This window comes from Pithys albifrons, chromosome 8 (genome assembly GCF_047495875.1).
Source record: "Pithys albifrons albifrons isolate INPA30051 chromosome 8, PitAlb_v1, whole genome shotgun sequence".
NCBI lineage: Eukaryota > Metazoa > Chordata > Aves > Passeriformes > Thamnophilidae > Pithys > Pithys albifrons.
In genome coordinates this window covers 10,925,520-10,942,156 of record NC_092465.1, presented here as the reverse complement: position 1 = coordinate 10,942,156, position 16,637 = coordinate 10,925,520, and the positions used below count along the sequence as shown (strand labels likewise).

At 40.1% G+C, this 16,637-nt stretch overlaps 1 protein-coding gene across 8 annotated transcripts in view; it reads right to left on the bottom strand.

The window, feature by feature from the left end:
- Positions 1–16,637, bottom strand: part of MYLK (myosin light chain kinase) — a 197,031-nt gene that overhangs the window by 103,521 nt on the left and 76,873 nt on the right. For 7 of the 8 annotated variants that reach the window (XM_071562932.1, XM_071562934.1, XM_071562935.1 and 4 more), the window contains 6 exons: positions 14,575–14,740; positions 12,113–12,278; positions 9,300–9,336; positions 6,909–7,477; positions 4,849–5,052; positions 3,656–3,790 (listed from right to left, as the gene is read on the bottom strand). In XM_071562932.1, coding sequence (XP_071419033.1) covers positions 3,656–3,790; positions 4,849–5,052; positions 6,909–7,477; positions 9,300–9,336; positions 12,113–12,278; positions 14,575–14,740 — 1,277 coding nt within the window. The remainder of the gene's footprint in view (positions 1–3,655; positions 3,791–4,848; positions 5,053–6,908; positions 7,478–9,299; positions 9,337–12,112; positions 12,279–14,574; positions 14,741–16,637) is intronic. The other variant, XM_071562933.1, reaches the window with a different exon arrangement.

The window sequence follows — 16,637 nt, the reverse complement described above, 5'->3', positions numbered from 1 at the left end:
AATTGTTATGCTAAAGTCATGGTCATATTGCTTTTAAATTCAGCAGAATGAGGTTCAATTCAACTCTGGGAGAGGAAAAAAAGCACTCAGAAAGCAGCATGAATAGAAAGATACTTAATATAGTCATACACTCTTTATTCCTGCAACTGAAAAAAGAAGTTACCCATAGAGCACTTAAAGAAGATAAAGTAAGCTGGAGTTTCACACTGAAGTATTGTCACAGACAGTACATGCAAAAAGGTATTTATGAGGCTTTGACGAGACCAGCACTAAAACACAAGAAATTTACTTTCAGGGAATTTGCCAGTAAATCAGTGAATATTCTGAAAGAAACTTAAAATAAAGGTAAAGTAAGACCAAGAGGACAAAAGAATCATCTTGAAATGGTTGGGAAAAAAGCTTTAATGGTAAAGTTGCAGAGAAGAGTAAGAGCTCTAATAAAATTCATAGTTCAGTCAGGTAGCTCTTATTTGTTCAGTCTCCATGAATATGGAAAAACTGCTCATCCCCACAGATGCCAAGATGTAATTACAGACAATGCAGAGCACACACCACCTACTTTTTGTCTCTATTGACCTGCAAGAGAGGTCACTCTGCATAATGCTTGGAAAATGTTTTGAATTCATATGCAGTCACAGCTGGCAAAATTATCTATCTAAAGCAGTGCTGTGTGTAACATTGTACAAGAAGTTATTGCACAGCTTTTAGTTCTCCAGTGGTTTCGATACCTGGGAGATTGTGGGAAGGCAGACTGGATACCATGCAAGGTGTTCAGTATCAAGGGATGGCCAGCCTGGAAGGGAGACTGTTCTGCTTTCTTCCTTTTTTATTTTTTTTTCCCCTATTTGTTTCTCAAAGCAGCCTTCTGTTGGTATTTCTTATGATTCGATAACTTGGCCTTTACATTCATTTTTCACCAAGATATACATCCTTTCCTCACTGTTCTCTTCCAAAATTAATTCTGCTTTGTGAGCACTGTTGTGCTCGGGAGACAATTTGCATTTGATATTATCTATTGAACTTTGCCATCCTGTCCCATATGATTTTTATTTCTATGCAGTTCTGCAAAAGGGCTGTGTTTTGGACAGCAGTGTGATTGCTCTCAGCAGATTGCTTTTTCCTCTGTCACAGCCAACTGTGAATATGAAAAGCTTTATGTTCCAAACATGGACAGCAGATGCTAATACACCTGTTTTTAAAAACAAAATTTGTCTGCTTGCCTTAAATTATGTACTGTAAATATACTATTTCCTTCATATGGTCAGTCAATGAAAGACTCCACCAAAAAAACCACTGTTACGTCTACTTGGAATAATATTTCAGGGCCAGAAACACTCCTTTATTTGATCATGGATATAAATATGAAAAGTTTGTAGGATCTACTAGCCGGTAGACAGGAAGGAAATGTTTGCATTCAAATGGATATCACAATAGCCAATTTGATCCTTAAGTAAAATAATGAACCTAGGAGTGTACATGGAATTATCAACATTAAACAACTGTTTATGATCCATTCAAGTTTGTACCAAAATGATATATAAACAGTTATGTCTCAAAATCAGACGCAAGGCAGAAAAGCATTAAACTATAGTGATATGTTTTAGGAGTCTGGAATGAAAGTCTTGTGCTTGCGTCGTTAGAATAATATATGATGTTCCTAAATTTTATTATCGTAGTTTCTTGTGCTTCTGTTACTCAGACTCATCACTGCCTTTTGATTTAAGAGCAGGGTTAATGCACTGACTTTCACTTACAGAACACTAATGGTTTGAAATCCAACTAACTAAAATAAAATCCAGCTGCATTTGCTTCCTTGTAATACTGATGCAACCACAGTTAGAAGCTTGGATGCAATATGAGCATGGCCATACCTGAACAGGGGCAGACCTGCATGAGATTGGTGAGAAGAAAGGTTAATGCAGAACAAACATCCTGACAAAAGGCAGGGGGCACAGCGCAGCACAGAAACACATCCCTTATTTCTCTAAGCTGTCTTTTTCAGGAGACAACAGTCTTCTGATTAGCAGAACATAGTTACACAAATGGAGACTGTTTCTATGCCTGATGAACCACAAATCATTTGAAAATCAACCCAAAGTCAGTCATCTGAGACAGGAAGATGCTCTGTATGTGAAGATAGCTGAGTGTAAGTACATAAGGGAACCCTTTATGATCAAGGGTACTCGTGGAATATAAAGATCAAATGACTGACCCTGACCTGCAAGAGAATTCTTGCACAGCCCAACAATGATTCTACTCACGTCTGCAAAGGAGGAACTTCAGAGTAGCCTTCAGACAGAGAAACAAATTATGTCCAATGGGAGAGTGTCAGAACATCTACTCACATGTTTTATGTTGTAAATAAAGCATTGGCCTTGCTATTCTAGACATGGGGTTATTGGGAAGGTGAACAGACCAGGCTGTGGGAACATACCAATCTCAAGGTCACGGTTCATTTGCCCTGCCACTTTTCAGTTATTCCATTTACTCTGAATGGATAAAGAAATACAGAGATCATGTGCAAATAATTAATTTTAAAATAATCCTGGAGGAAACATCTTTATGGCAAAGTATGCTATTCTTTGTTTATAATCACATACAGACACAAAGATAGCCTGAGAGAGTCTGCAAAAAAATCAATTGCATTTCAGGAGTAAAAGAGGTGATCATGGGTTAAACTGCACAAATTTGTCTAGTGTTTAACAGACATGGCTTTAAATGGAAAGAGCCCTTAGCCAAAGCATGCAATGCCTGGATTTCTGAAATCATTTGGAATGTATGCAAAACGTTGGTGCTTGGGCCTAGCTGTGGTATTAAGGGGAAGTTAAGGAACCCTGACTGTTCAGTTGTGCAACCACCATAGGGGAGGAGATGATAGATACACTGTGATAAAAGTCAAAAATATTTTACCGATTTTTCTCTTTCCAGTCAGCTTCAGGCAAACATTAGAATCTCAAGGAATGTATTTCTAGCCAAGAAGCGACCAGAAGAGCTGTGCTTTCAAGATCTTGGGAACAAAACTGCTAATACCAATTACAACCTGCCCAGCTAATTGAAAGGGTGGAATCAGGCACTGGTTTCCTTCCCACTGCAAAGAGTGATGCTGCACTTATTTGTGTAGAACTTACTATCCCTGAAGGATCATGATGCCAACCCGTTAAGCTCTGAGCAGAAGCTCATGCCAAAGGTGTGGGGGCAGCACAGGATTCAGCACAGGGCAGCAGTGGCACAGAAGTGTCACACTCTGTGAAGGGCTGTTTGACACAGCCCAGGTGACCTACCTGGGCACAGCCCTGTCACCACCAGCAGCACAGAAGTGTCACACTCTGTGAGGGGTTGTTTGACACAGCCCAGGTGACCCACCTGGGCACAGCCCTGTCACCACCAGCAGCACAGAAGTGTCACACTCTGTGAGGGGCTGTTTGACACAGTCCAGGTGACCCACCTGGGCACAGCCTAGTAACCAGCGCTCCCTGCTGGACACACGGCGGAACTGCGGCAATGCAGACCCTGCTCCAGCCACACCTCGTGCACACGATGTGTGCGCAAATAATTTCGTTCCGGGGGGTTACATTAGGGTGATTTAGAGCGCTTTGTGCAGTACTCAGAGCCTGTGGGTGTCGGTGCAGGTGTTGCAGAACAGGGCATTCCTTACCATTGAGAAGCCACGTGATGTGAGGCACAGGGACCCCTCCCACACAGCACTGCAGCACAAAGTCTTGCCCTTCACTCACAGCACAGCCCTTCAAGACACTGGAAAAGCATGGAGCAACCTCTTCAACTTTAGGCCCTTTAAAACCAAAATGAAAACAGTTCCTTTAACCCAAACTGACAAGACTTAGTGTCTTTTTTCTAGGGATGCTTATGTGACATGGCTGGACTAACCACAATGAAATGTTTTACTGAGGGATAGAAACCATTTTGAGCAATGGTCTGGTATAAAGAAAGGGTTTTTCTGGCATCCACAAAGCAGGCATTGCCAGCCCTCAAGCTCTTAGGTGGTGGTTTTCTATGCCGGAATCCACCATTTGCAGCCAATCACTACAAGGGTACAAGGATATTACCAGAGAGCTCAGCACAAAGAACAGGAAGGGTAATTCTTCCCTCTTGTCTGTCTTCTCCCAGTCCCCCTCCCAGATCATCCCTGACTGGCAATGAGAAACAGGGAGAGTTAAGGATGCAGTTTATAGGTCCATGGGTCAGAAGGAGAATATCTTGGATATCCTAGTTTAACTTCAGGCACAGCAAGTAGGGAAATGTTGCATAAACATGATTATAGATCCAAGACAAAACCTAAAACCAGGTGAAAACATTAGAACCGAGGACAGGAATTGCTAGAGGTCAACAAAATTTTCAAACAGACCAGTAAGACAGTACCTTCAAGCTTAAAACAATTTGTTAGTGCAATGTGTACTTGAATTTAGCAAAATGCATTTCTCATTCTTTCCCTTTTCTTCCTCTTTGCTTTGCAAACAGGATTGGTTCGTGCTTGAAAGTCATTTCAAATTTTCAGTGTTCTATAGAAATGCTAAGCAACTCCAAAAGAACTAAATGCAGAACAACAAAATTTTTAGCAACATGTAGTAAATACAAGCATTAATAGAAAACAGGAGTAAAGAATAGGCCTCCCTTGCTACAAAACATTCATTAAGATGGTTTTAGCTATACAAACAACAAAACCCAGTATGTCAGTAGTGGCTTGCCTGCTGTCCCACACCACATTATTCACAGCAGTAGGAATCAGAATTAATCTGCATTGAGAAGTCCAATAGAAATTATGGGGTCACCACCCTCTGACAGCTAAAAAAAGCTCAGTTTCAAAGTGCAGATGGGCTCAGAGCTACTTACTGCTGACAGTTAACAACCAGCTGGTGGAAGTCTGGCCGTTGGGGTTGACAGCTGTACAGCTGTAAGATCCACTGTCCCTCAAACAGGCTTTCTTTAACCATAGGCAATGAATTCCATCTTCTTCATATATCTGAACATCTTCTCCAGCTTTAACAGGTCGACCTTCTTTGAACCACTTCACATCTGGCTTCGGTTTCCCTGAAACTACACAAACAGGCATTTGGATTTTTAGGAACAGGTATTCCCCCTTGTGTAATTCCATTATTTATTTCATTGTAAATTAGGTAAAATTCACACATACATAATTATATAAAGCTTAACTGGCAGTACACAAAATTATTGTCAAAAAGACAGTTTAATGTTTCTGATCTTCTAAAATCTCTTGACCAGTCCATCTTTTAAAATAACAAACATTTGTTGAAAAACCCTCTCTGAAAAAGAACTTCTACCTGAAAATTGTTCTTCTAAAAGTCACAGTCAAAATGGGTGTGATAAGGTACTAGAGGAGACAGAGGGAATCTGCTCCCATTCCTTCCTACCCTGCTAAAATGGTCTCTGAGCACATAGCAGTACTTTGCCATCCACAGTACTACCACTGAGATTATTTATGCTGGGACTGCTCAGCCTGGAGAAGAGAAGGCTTGAGGGGAATCTCATCCATGTACATAAATATCTGAAGGGAGAGTGTGAAGAAAACAAAATGAGGCATTTTCAAATGGTGTCCAGTGACAACACCAGAGGCAGTGAACACAAACTGAAACATGGAACATTTTGTCTGAACATAAACACATTTTTACTGCAAGAGTTACTAAGCACTGGCACAGGTTGCCCAGAGAGGTTGTGGAGTTTCCTGCTCTGGAGATACTCAGAAGTCGTCTTGATATCGTCCTGGACCACCTGCTTTAGGTGACGCTGCAGGAGTAGGCAGGAGGGCATGTGAAAGCAACCTGTTTGCAGAGAGGATTCACAGGAGACTTTCTTGAATTACTCATTTTATGCATTAGGGATGTTCCACTGTAGCTTCCTGCAGACACCTGGCCCTTGCAGAATGCAAGTTTGTGCTTTGGGTCCAAAGCCAAAGCAAAAAAGTGACTATATTTCCATACCAAACAGGATAAAGACTTAGTTAAATCTTGCAAAGTGTTTGAGATGCTCTGACAAAAATCAATTCATGCTATTAGTACTAATGTGCCTAAAAAATAAACTATTCAAAAGGTGTCAGTATCTTTGGAATTTTTCCGCCCCTCCTTACTCTCTGGGCTTGTGATATAAATTGTATTCTGTACTCATGGGGCAAGAGCTAGCAGGAAATGAAATAAATTACCATAGTTTGAGTGATTTTTTTGCCTCCAGAGACATAAAATGCAATTTCTCTCTCACTTGTGGGAACACTTTAAAGTGCAAGTATAATTTAAAAAAAGGTAGAAAAACGCTTCCACATTGTTTTCTACTAAAATTGGAATTAAAAAAAAAAAAGAAAGAAAAAAGAGAAACGTTCCAAATCCACCACCCATATTCAGCAAAATGCAGGTCTTGTTACTCTTCTGAGAGGTTAAAACCCAGTCAAATTCTGTGGAGCAAACTCTAAACCTCCCTTTTAATTCTGACTTTATTTTTCAGCTGTTTGGAAACATTCAGATCAGGCTATCAGGCTGACAAAATATAGATGTAAAATTAGATGCCACAAGGGAAATGCAGAGACTGTATTTTCTTATCTGATAATTTTCTGGCTCAATGGCAATGTAACTAATTGCAGTTCTGAAAAGTGTACCATCCATTTTCTCTCTTGCACCTTCATATAAGAGGGCTTAAAACTACCTCCTAGAAAGAGCAGCATAGGTTAGACCTGGGGAAACCCCAGATGAGAGAGGAGATGGACACTGGTATGGGATGGTTTGAAAATTTCATTAAGACAAGTATTGTGGAAACAGCATTGGATTCTATTTCCAAAAGGCTTTACAAGGAGAACTTGCAAGGACAGAGGAATTGCTTCCCCACTTCCACATACAGAAGGGGAACCTGACTAAACCCAGGGGCTCTGATAATCTTCATTCCTTTACCTTTGCTCCTGAATTTAATCTCCTGTCCTTCTGATGCTTCCAGACTCTGTGGATGGCTCTCAAACCGAGGGAGAATTCCCACAGGCTCCCTCTTCTCTTCCATTATAGACTTCTGGGCTCCAGATCTGTTTTCTGCTTCTCTACTCCTTGGACCGACTTTCCCTGTCACAGGTGGAGTTTGTTGAGGGGACATCAGGAGCTGCACAGCCCTTTTCCTGTCTTCACCCTGCCTGGTGGAAGTGGCCTGGGGTTCTGCCTTTGGTTCTGGTTGCAGTTTGACAGCTTGTAGTGTGATGGTGCTTGAAGTTTTCTGCAAGACTGGAGGTCCCTTTTTAACTTCTTTATGTTCTTGAGGAGACACTGCTTCTTGGTGCTGTCCCTGCTTACTTTCTTTGGCTTCTCTGGTGATGTAAAAAGACTCTTTCTTTGCTGACACCCTGTCTTTGGTTTCAACCATGAGTTCTGTGCTGCTGGATTTCAGCTCTTTAGCAATCCCATTGCTAGTTGCCTGTTTGAAGTCTGAATTTTCAACAGCTTTAACAGCAACCGTGGCTGATTTTGATGGCATGCTGAAGGAAAATGAGAAGTTCACAAATGTATGACACTGTATAAAGACTAATTATTATTATCAGCAATGATATAAATGTAAAAGCCCTTAGCAAGAAGGTGAAATATTAGCCTTTAGATTCTTTCACACAATCAAGAACACAGATGAAAGAGGTGGAGCGAAAAGCTTCATAAAATGCAATCTGGGCCCAGACACTGTCTCAGTTGAGAAATTTCTGGATACAAATCCACTGCTCAAGTTCTAACATGTTTTGTGAGTCAGACACTAACCTTGCATACACTGCTTTAGATAGGGAACAATTACCTGAGACCCTGAGTGACCATGATGTAACACTACTTCATGCTTTAATACATTGAGGTCATGTATAAATATAGCTGAAATACCACATAAAATAGTTCCCTAAAGGGAAATGAAAGTGTAAATTGTGCAGTAATTTACTATTTCTAATTATGGAGTCTTGTAATTTAGGTGATTTTAAAAGAGGACTGATAGGAAACTTGACCAAAGCCTAAAGGAGGGAGAGGGGTGTTGCCAAATGTAGCAATGTCAGCTATGGATTTATTAGAATGAGTTTCTCAGCACTGTGATGCATCTGCTGCTCAGTGCTTTGGGGGCACAAGAGTAGATGACTAACTGAAGACTTGAATCTAAGCTTCCTTCCTTGAAGGTGTCTGCCCTGGCCACTGAGCTATTACCTGTAGAGCAGTGTGTCTGTGTCTCACACTTCCAAAGTATCACTCCAAGGCAGAACTGGAACATACTGAAATACAGGAAGTAGTTTCTAGCGCAGCTTTGGCTTGCTATGCATTTAATGCCATTGACTCATTCTGTTAGGGAGACTCAGGATATTTATTGTGGCACTTTCTTCAGCCAGAGTTAAGTGTACTAGAGATTTGGAGTTACAGCTGTCAGATTTTTACATTTTCCAAAATATGTGGTGGTTTTTTGTGTGTGTGAATAAACCATGGAGGATGCAGATTGACTCTGGAGAATAAAGTACAGTTCTGGCTGTAGATCTGCAGCTTCATTTGTACTAAAACCAGACAGATCTGGTAGCACAGCATTTTCACTTCCACTTTGCAGCAGCCTTGGAGTTAGGACAACATGAATAGGCCATTTTGAAATATCATCCAGGGCATGTGAGGACAGATTAAACATCCTGAAGACTGTAAAAGTGGCCTTCCTGCAAGTGTCTTTCATTCCTGAATTTTCTATTTGTGAAGAAAAGTCATTTTACAAAATCATTCTTAAAAAATATTATAGTTATTTAACTTTTAAATTTTTGATAAACCCTTAGAATAGTAATTTTTTGTTTCTTGCTACTTTACCCCTACTTTTACATGTATTTTCAGACAACAGCACAGACCGTGGCCATGTCATGTTTTGTTTATGACAGCAAAGAGCCACCAGCTCAGTACTGACAAGATGCACTCAGGGTTTTGACTTCAAAAAGGAAATTTGACCCCCTGGTACAGCATATAATTTCTCCTCACAGGGTTGGGGTTTTTTTCATATTATAATACTGTGTGACTAGATGGGAGCAGTAATGATAAAACTGTCTGAATTTTGCATTCCCAGACCAGACCAGAACTCTGTACTTCATAATTTTGCCATCAGTTCCACCAACTATTTCGTAGGAGTCTATCAGGACAGCTGAATTTGGCAGTAAAAGAGAATCTCATTCCAAGTAAACATTTCCTAACTTCCAAATACAGACTGTCCCAAAAACATTTATCACTTTGTGAGGAAAACTTGTGCAATAAATTTCAAAATTAATGCGCTGCAATTAAATATTCTGAGAAAATACTGCAGTAAAAACATACCATGGTGGCTGAACGTATGTGTCAGTCTTATCTGGACCTCAAATAGAAAAGAAGAAACAGGTAACTTATACATATAATACTGGACACAATTCCATAAATTTGAAAGATTTTAAGCAAAGAATATACTTAAGAAGCTTCATTTTCAATCCAATGAAGTCAAGATTGACCATCACCACACCTGAAATTGATATGGACAATAGCAAGCTGCTCAGCTGAAACACAAAGAGGTCTTGGTCCATTTTGAGGCATTGCTGGGTCATGTTTTCAAGTTCCTTGAGAATTTAAGGTTCTGTGAGCCTCAAAAGCACTGTGTTGGGACAGAGAAGGAAGGAAGAGATTCCAGCTGGGAGGCAGCTCATCAAATCTTATGATACCTCCACAAAATTTGTAGAAGTGGAGAAAGACAAGACATCAATCAGTGCTATGCCTGAGCACGCTCACAGTGAAACTGCAGCTGTCCTCTGGCTAGAGCACAAACTCAAATTAACAGCAGTAAACCCTCACAAAACCTGCAGCTACCTGTAAACATTTACCAACTCATTTGCTGCATAGCAAGTATTATCACATTTAACATGAATAATGCAAAAGTCAGTGCACCACATTCCTTCTCTGTGCAACACCACCAAGAAATCTGGGAATGTGGCTGGACTGTGTTGGTCTGCCGAGGTGCCTCATCAGCTGCATTGATAAAACTGAGCACGCATTTGCCCAGAGTCAGGCTCTCAGTATGTAGCCCTCCAGGCATTCTCCCAAACTTTAACAGTATTTGTTTCTCTTGGGGGCAGCATGAGGTAATAAATACTTGTGAGGAAAGAAATACCATTCCAGGTCAAATGCCAACCACATCTCTCCATTTCCCCCTAATCAACACTTAAGGATGCAACTTGTTTTCTCCTGGTCAGATCAAAGTTGCACCTACATTGTTGTCAGCTGTGAGACTAGAAACTGCAGTAGAAAGACATCTAATAATTAATTTGCAAGATAACGAACTTTTCAAGTCATCAATAAGCACTCCATAAAAATGCTTTCAGAGTCCCTGCCTCAGAGAAAAGACAAAATCATGTGATGGATGATACCCTGATCTACACTGTGTTTTGCAAGCAAAAACCCACATCTAAGTGCTTGGACTTGCCATACCATTCAGAGTGACCAAAAGAATCTATTTACACACACAAAAGTTGCAGTGAGAAGGGGAAATAACCCATTGACCTACTTTCAATAAACCTGTCAATAAGCAGTAACAGAAATGTAAAAATAAAGCTGAAAAGAGACTGGATAAATGCAGAAGAGGAAGCTGAATAACTAATGGTTGTAGACAGGACAACAACATGCAACTCTGCCAATTAAAAAAAAATTCCTCCTTCCTCACTGCCTTCTTCTATGGGGAACTTGGGAAAAATATAGTTATTGGAGCAAAAAAAATATATATGAGATTGCATGGATTTGAAAAAAAATGTAGTAATTCTGAGCCACTTGACTGTCTGATAGCATCTTGCAGCAACGCTGATGACCTGATTTAATTGATAACGAAAGAATTAGGTATTATATATTGTGGTTAGGTAAGTGGAATCATTTGATTAGTCAAGGATGTTGCAAAAGAGTGCCCTTTTTACTGACCTGTACTAATCCAAGAAAGAATGCCCACATTATTCAGAGATGTGGTCAGCATCTGAAGCAAACATACACCACAACTGACTTTGTGACCCCAGTTCCACATCATCTCTCAAGGCAGATGTACCCATTACAGAACAGAAAGCTCACCACTTCAGGGGGAGCAATTAGGGATAGAGTTTCATGTTTAGAAAAAAAAGGCTTGTTGAAAAAAACCCCATCCCTTTCTATAAAACCTCTGTTGAATAGGCAAACTGTAGAAGCTTCTTCTACAGTGGCTTCATCAGATTGGAACTTACAGATTAAAAGTACAGCTTGAAGTTGTGTAAAGGTTAGTTGTGGTTCTGAGCATCCCAAATGAAAATCTCCTTGCTATTTATATTCCTGACACCTTACAAAGTGTCAGTATTAAGATAAACTTAAAAATCTTGCAAGAAAAAAATCACTGCTGGGTGTGTATGTACCTCACTGATCTTATGACTGCAGCTGAAACCAGCAGCTGTTGATTTGATTATTTAATTGGGTCCAGTGACTGCTTACCCACTTACTGATGAAATTCCTCTTTAGTGTGTTGCTGAAGGCTCTATTTTGAGGCTAATGCAAAGGGCACCCTAAGAAATATCACACTGCAAAATGAACTGTATATGAGAATGCATATACAGAATAGAATATCAAGGCATTTGTTTACTTTACAAGCAGTGAAATAGGTGGCACCGGGAGCTGAGAAGCCTAAATTTTAATCTCATTAAGCTGCTTTTTAATTTCTTATGCTTCTTCACTTTATTTTCCCAGTTCTACATTTTTGTTTCCCAAAAGGGTATTGGTATAAATGTGCATCTGGTGCCAGCATTCAACAAATACAAAATCAATTACTGATTATAATGACATGCAAAAGGCTTCTATTTGCTGAAATTAAAATCTATGTTCAAAACATATCAAAGTCAAATTCACAGTAAAAGTGAAAAGTTGGTTTTAAAGAAAGTTGTTACAAAGCACTTCAATAGCCCTTTTTCCCATTGAACCAACACAACATTTTCAGCTGTAGCACCGTCCAAGCTATCACAGTATCATTTAACGTAGAGAGAAAGAGGAAGATAATGGGAAAAAGTGAGTTTCTTGTGAATACTGATGACACAACCAGGAATATTTTAAAGGAAGGTCCGTGGTTCACTTTTCTCCCTCCTGCAGACTCTTTGCTGTACCTTGAACAGAGAGCTCTGCAGACACAGATGCCCTCCCAGCGCTGTTCACCACTGTGCACGTGTAAATTCCTGAGTCAGCAAGCTGAACGTTTTGGATCTCCAGGAACTGGATGCCTGTTCTCTCATACACGCTGAAACGCTCATTGTGCTGCAACTGAGTATCGCCCTGCAAATATCACAAGACACTGTGAGACAGACAGCTATTGTTAAGAGAAAGGGAGCAACAAATTTGTTTGGTAAAACATCAGGTCAAAATGTCTTTCTCCTATCTTTTAGCCAATTCTTTCTATGAATAATACTCATATGGTATAAACAAAAAACTGTGTCCAAATTCTGTAATTCATGTCTGCAGGAGGCTGTTTTTCCCTCTATTTTACCACCCACTGATCTCAGGTTGGTTTTGGCCTTTCATTATTTATTATACCCCTATTCCTAGAAAAAATTCTTTTCACTGTATGTGGACTCAAACCAGTTTTCTGATCATTTTTGTTTCAGGATGTCAGACATCTTTTAATCAAAAAAGCAAATGCTTTTAAGTAAAAGCTTCCAAGTTGGAGAGTGGTTCTCTAAGCTGTATCACTTCAAAGCTGGGAAAAAATTCTGCCTAAGAGGACCTGATCCAGGGCCAGGTGTGGGGGGCAGAAAGTTCTAGGCATACTAAGAGATGCTTTGCTGCAACACAGCTCCTTTGCAGTGTCACAATGGAGTTAAATCCAAAGATAAGGTTTTGAGCCAGGAACAAATGCATGTAGTTCTACACTCTCTGCTACATAGAGCAGGTGGCCAGAAGGACAATATTATGCCTTTACATTCTGCAAAACAATTGACCAACACGTCATTTTTGAGCAAAACAGTGTTTCTGCTTCAGCATCAGCCATTAAGGACCGGTGCCTTGCTATCAGGCACCACAGCTTTACCCATCCTAAGTTTAGGAAGGCAAAGTGAACAAATCCACAGTTTGTGGGGCTTTGTTCAGTAAATATTTGGGGAACATTACACTGTTTACAGACACTGTCATTCTGAATTCTATCAATTGCTGCCCTCTGGGTGCTGAAGGTCCTAATGCAATTTAAAAAAGTGAGTTCACATCAGGGGTTTGGTGATGATACAGAAGCTTCTGTTCTTTGCAACTTAACAAGTAAGAAAATTGGAAAGGAAACACTAAACAGAGCAAGACATTTACACAAAGGCTTACTCAGTAGTTCTCAAAGTGCCATTTTATTTGTTGATAAAGCTTCCATGCTGGAAGGAAGGTGGTCATGTGTTGGCTCTGCAGTAGCCAGGTGTGGTCCAGCAGCCATGTAAGTTCATTTCCAAGAGGCTGAGGCAGAGCTGGAATACCCACCACTGAGCAGGACTCCACAGCACCATCCTGACATGCCCAGTTGTGGGCCTGAGGTTGTTTACAGGCAGCCAGAGCACAAGCATGAGTACCAGTGCATTCATGCCTTATGAACAGCGATGCAAAAACAGGTTTGACAATAAATCACCAAGACAGCTCTGATAAAGAGCAACTACACATTTGCACCTTAAAGAGCATATGGATTACTGAAAAAACTTCATAGTGTTCAAAATAGGTACTAAAATAGTATTATGTAGGCGTAAAGAAAACTAATGTAACCAACAGTGACTGATGGAGGGGAAGGTCAAGGAGTGGACTGGGTGTCTGCAGACCAGCAATGGTCTCACTACTGAACCTCTGAACAACACAACCCTGGCATTTTCCAGACAATATACACAGACCTGCAAGTGTTGAAATACACTTTTTAAGGACAAAAGAGAACTGAATAACAAATCCTGTTTTGCACAGAGCTGCATGGCTGGGAAACCTGAGCAGGTCTAGTGGGACTGGAAGCAGGCTGGTGTGGAGCAGCTGCACTGCAGACTGCCCAGAGAGCCAGCAGGTCCCAGAGAGCTGATGGCAACTGGAAGGAGCAGCAGACTCCAGATGGAGCCGCCAACTGAAGGAGATGTCAGTGAGTGCTTACACAGCAAGAGGCTGCTTGTTTTCAGAAATGTACCCTGGCATTCTTGTATTACAGACAAGGATAAGTCTGGAATAAAGCAGACAATGACTTGGAAGCATTTCTCTGTCCTATGAGCAATTTTCTGTTTTGTTTTTGGTTTGTGTTTTTTTTTTTTAATGGTTTCTTCCCTCCCTCCTCCCCCCATCACTCAAAAACATAAGACACCAGGAGGAAAATCCGCATCTTGTTTGGTGCTTTCAGATGATTTTTTGGTACAAATATTTTCAACAATGAGACAAATAAGGAAGAAGTTTAAACTGAGAAGAAACACTATTATCTGTTGTGAGTTTATTCAGCATAAAAATGAGGAAGGATATGGCTCTCCTTGTGTGTAAATTCTCACCATGATCTTTTGGAGGGTCAAGTGCATTTCATCCTGTCGAGTCGCAAAATTTCAAAGGAGAAAAAACCCATAAATTTTCAGGGAAATCATACCTTAAACCAAGTTACTTGAGGCTGAGGTCGTCCTGTTATTTTACATGAAAATCTGCCTGTTTGGCCTTCACGCACAACAACTCTGTTGGGTTTTGTAGCAAACTTGGGTGGACTTTCTCCCCAGATGCTTGGTCTCTGCTCCACAGATGGAACAGCAAGTCTTCCCCTGGAAAGGCAATGGACATTCTGGTTTTACAGAAGAACTGGAAGCTGTTGTGGTTAGAGCACATGTCAGGGAGCATTTGAGGCCACTGGTCTGCCAACAAGGCTATATCATTAGTGGCAACCAAGACTATAGTTACACAGTATTTTTTTTGGCCAATGGAAGAAATGGAAATGCTGGTGATTGACAGCTCTGGACTCCTCATGCAACTAAATAGCTTATGCTATGCACCCTCATCTAGCATACACGTAACAGACCTTGGGGACAATTTCAGTTGCTTGTAAGCAGAGCTGGGCAAAACAAATCACAGAGAACACTGTATACATTTGTTTTTTCCATTTTCTGTTTCTTAGTTGCCTCTTAATAGATTATTTGTGCATACTTGTTCACTGTTCACAGTTCTTTATCGTGTAATTTGTTTTGCTATTGAGTGCAGTGACACAGTAATTAATTTCTGATTTATGAATCATCACCTTGTTTTTTCAACCCTTCTGACATATCCTGGTAAATAATTTTGGTTTGGGAAAGGCTTTTGCTGGTAATCTCACCACTGCAGTGTTTGCAAAGCAAACATAAAAAGGGCACAAAACAAAAGTACACCCATCCTGGGTGAATGACTCTTAAATGTAAATGCCCAACTCTACTTACATGGCTGGCATAACTGGGAAATGACATGTGGAATGAAACTAGAGTAGCATCAGTGACTGCAGTCCAAAACCATGAACAATTACACAATCATAAGACATGAAACATCAAGCAATCTTATAGCAATAATAAAAAAAAAAAGAGATGCAACTTCAGGTCTGTTAATGACAAAGGGAACACACTCACTCTTTGCTCTGAAGCCTGGGTACAACAAAGACACATAGCAGATGGCAGATGGTGATTTCTTTCCTTTTTTTTTAAACATTTAATTTCAAGCAGACCAAACCATTTTCAAGGCGTTCTTTTCCAGATGGCCCTTTACCACATGCAAGTAAGATGTGTCATTCCTACCAGGGGTCAGATACTAACAGAGACCTCACCGCCTCAGTCCGAGGTGCTGCCAAGACATGGTGGTTGCCAGATAGGCAGCTCGAGGTGTCTGAGTAAGAGATGATACCACAATGAAAGGATTTACATGGGCAAGAGGACCAGCAAAAGTATTGAGAGAGAAGGGTGACTGCAATATGCTAAAATGAAAATCATGTTATCATAGAATTAATTACCTGGTAGCTTTTAATGTCATCTTCCTCATGCTACCACTAAAGTACATAAATGTATATTAAAGAAGCCTTTTAGTGACCATCTTTAGTTGGGCTTAGGTTCTTGTATTTATGTATCTGTGCATATCTGACCCATTAAAAGAAAATCACCTCCTAGCTGGCTTGCAGTTTTCTGGATGGTTCCTAGATATGCTCAAATAGAAATGTATATTTTGTTTTCCCCACCTCCCCATTTACTTAAGACATAAATTTGCCCATAAAATATTAACACTGAATAGGAGCAAACAAGGGACCATGAAAAATGAGGACAATCACTCTAATTCTTTGCAGTGCAATGGATTAGGGTTTGTGCTTTGTAAAGTCTGAATGTACAACAAAACGTAACATCAACCTCAGCTGTCCTCCCTTGTTTTGAGTTTTATCTTGTGTGTATTTCTGTAGCACATTTATGATACAGACTTTACCATTTAAAAACCTTCTTGATTACTCACCATTTTCACTGTTGCAATCTCAATTTTAAAATTCAAAACAAACACAAGCAATGTTCATATCAATGACAAAACTAAAATCTTCAGTTGTAACTATCCATATTCTGATCAATAACTTAATCAGTGCCAGAGATAGAAATCAGAAAAAACTGCTTAAATTCAAACTACTTATAAAAAATAATTCAGCAGGTGAAAAAATTAGGCCTG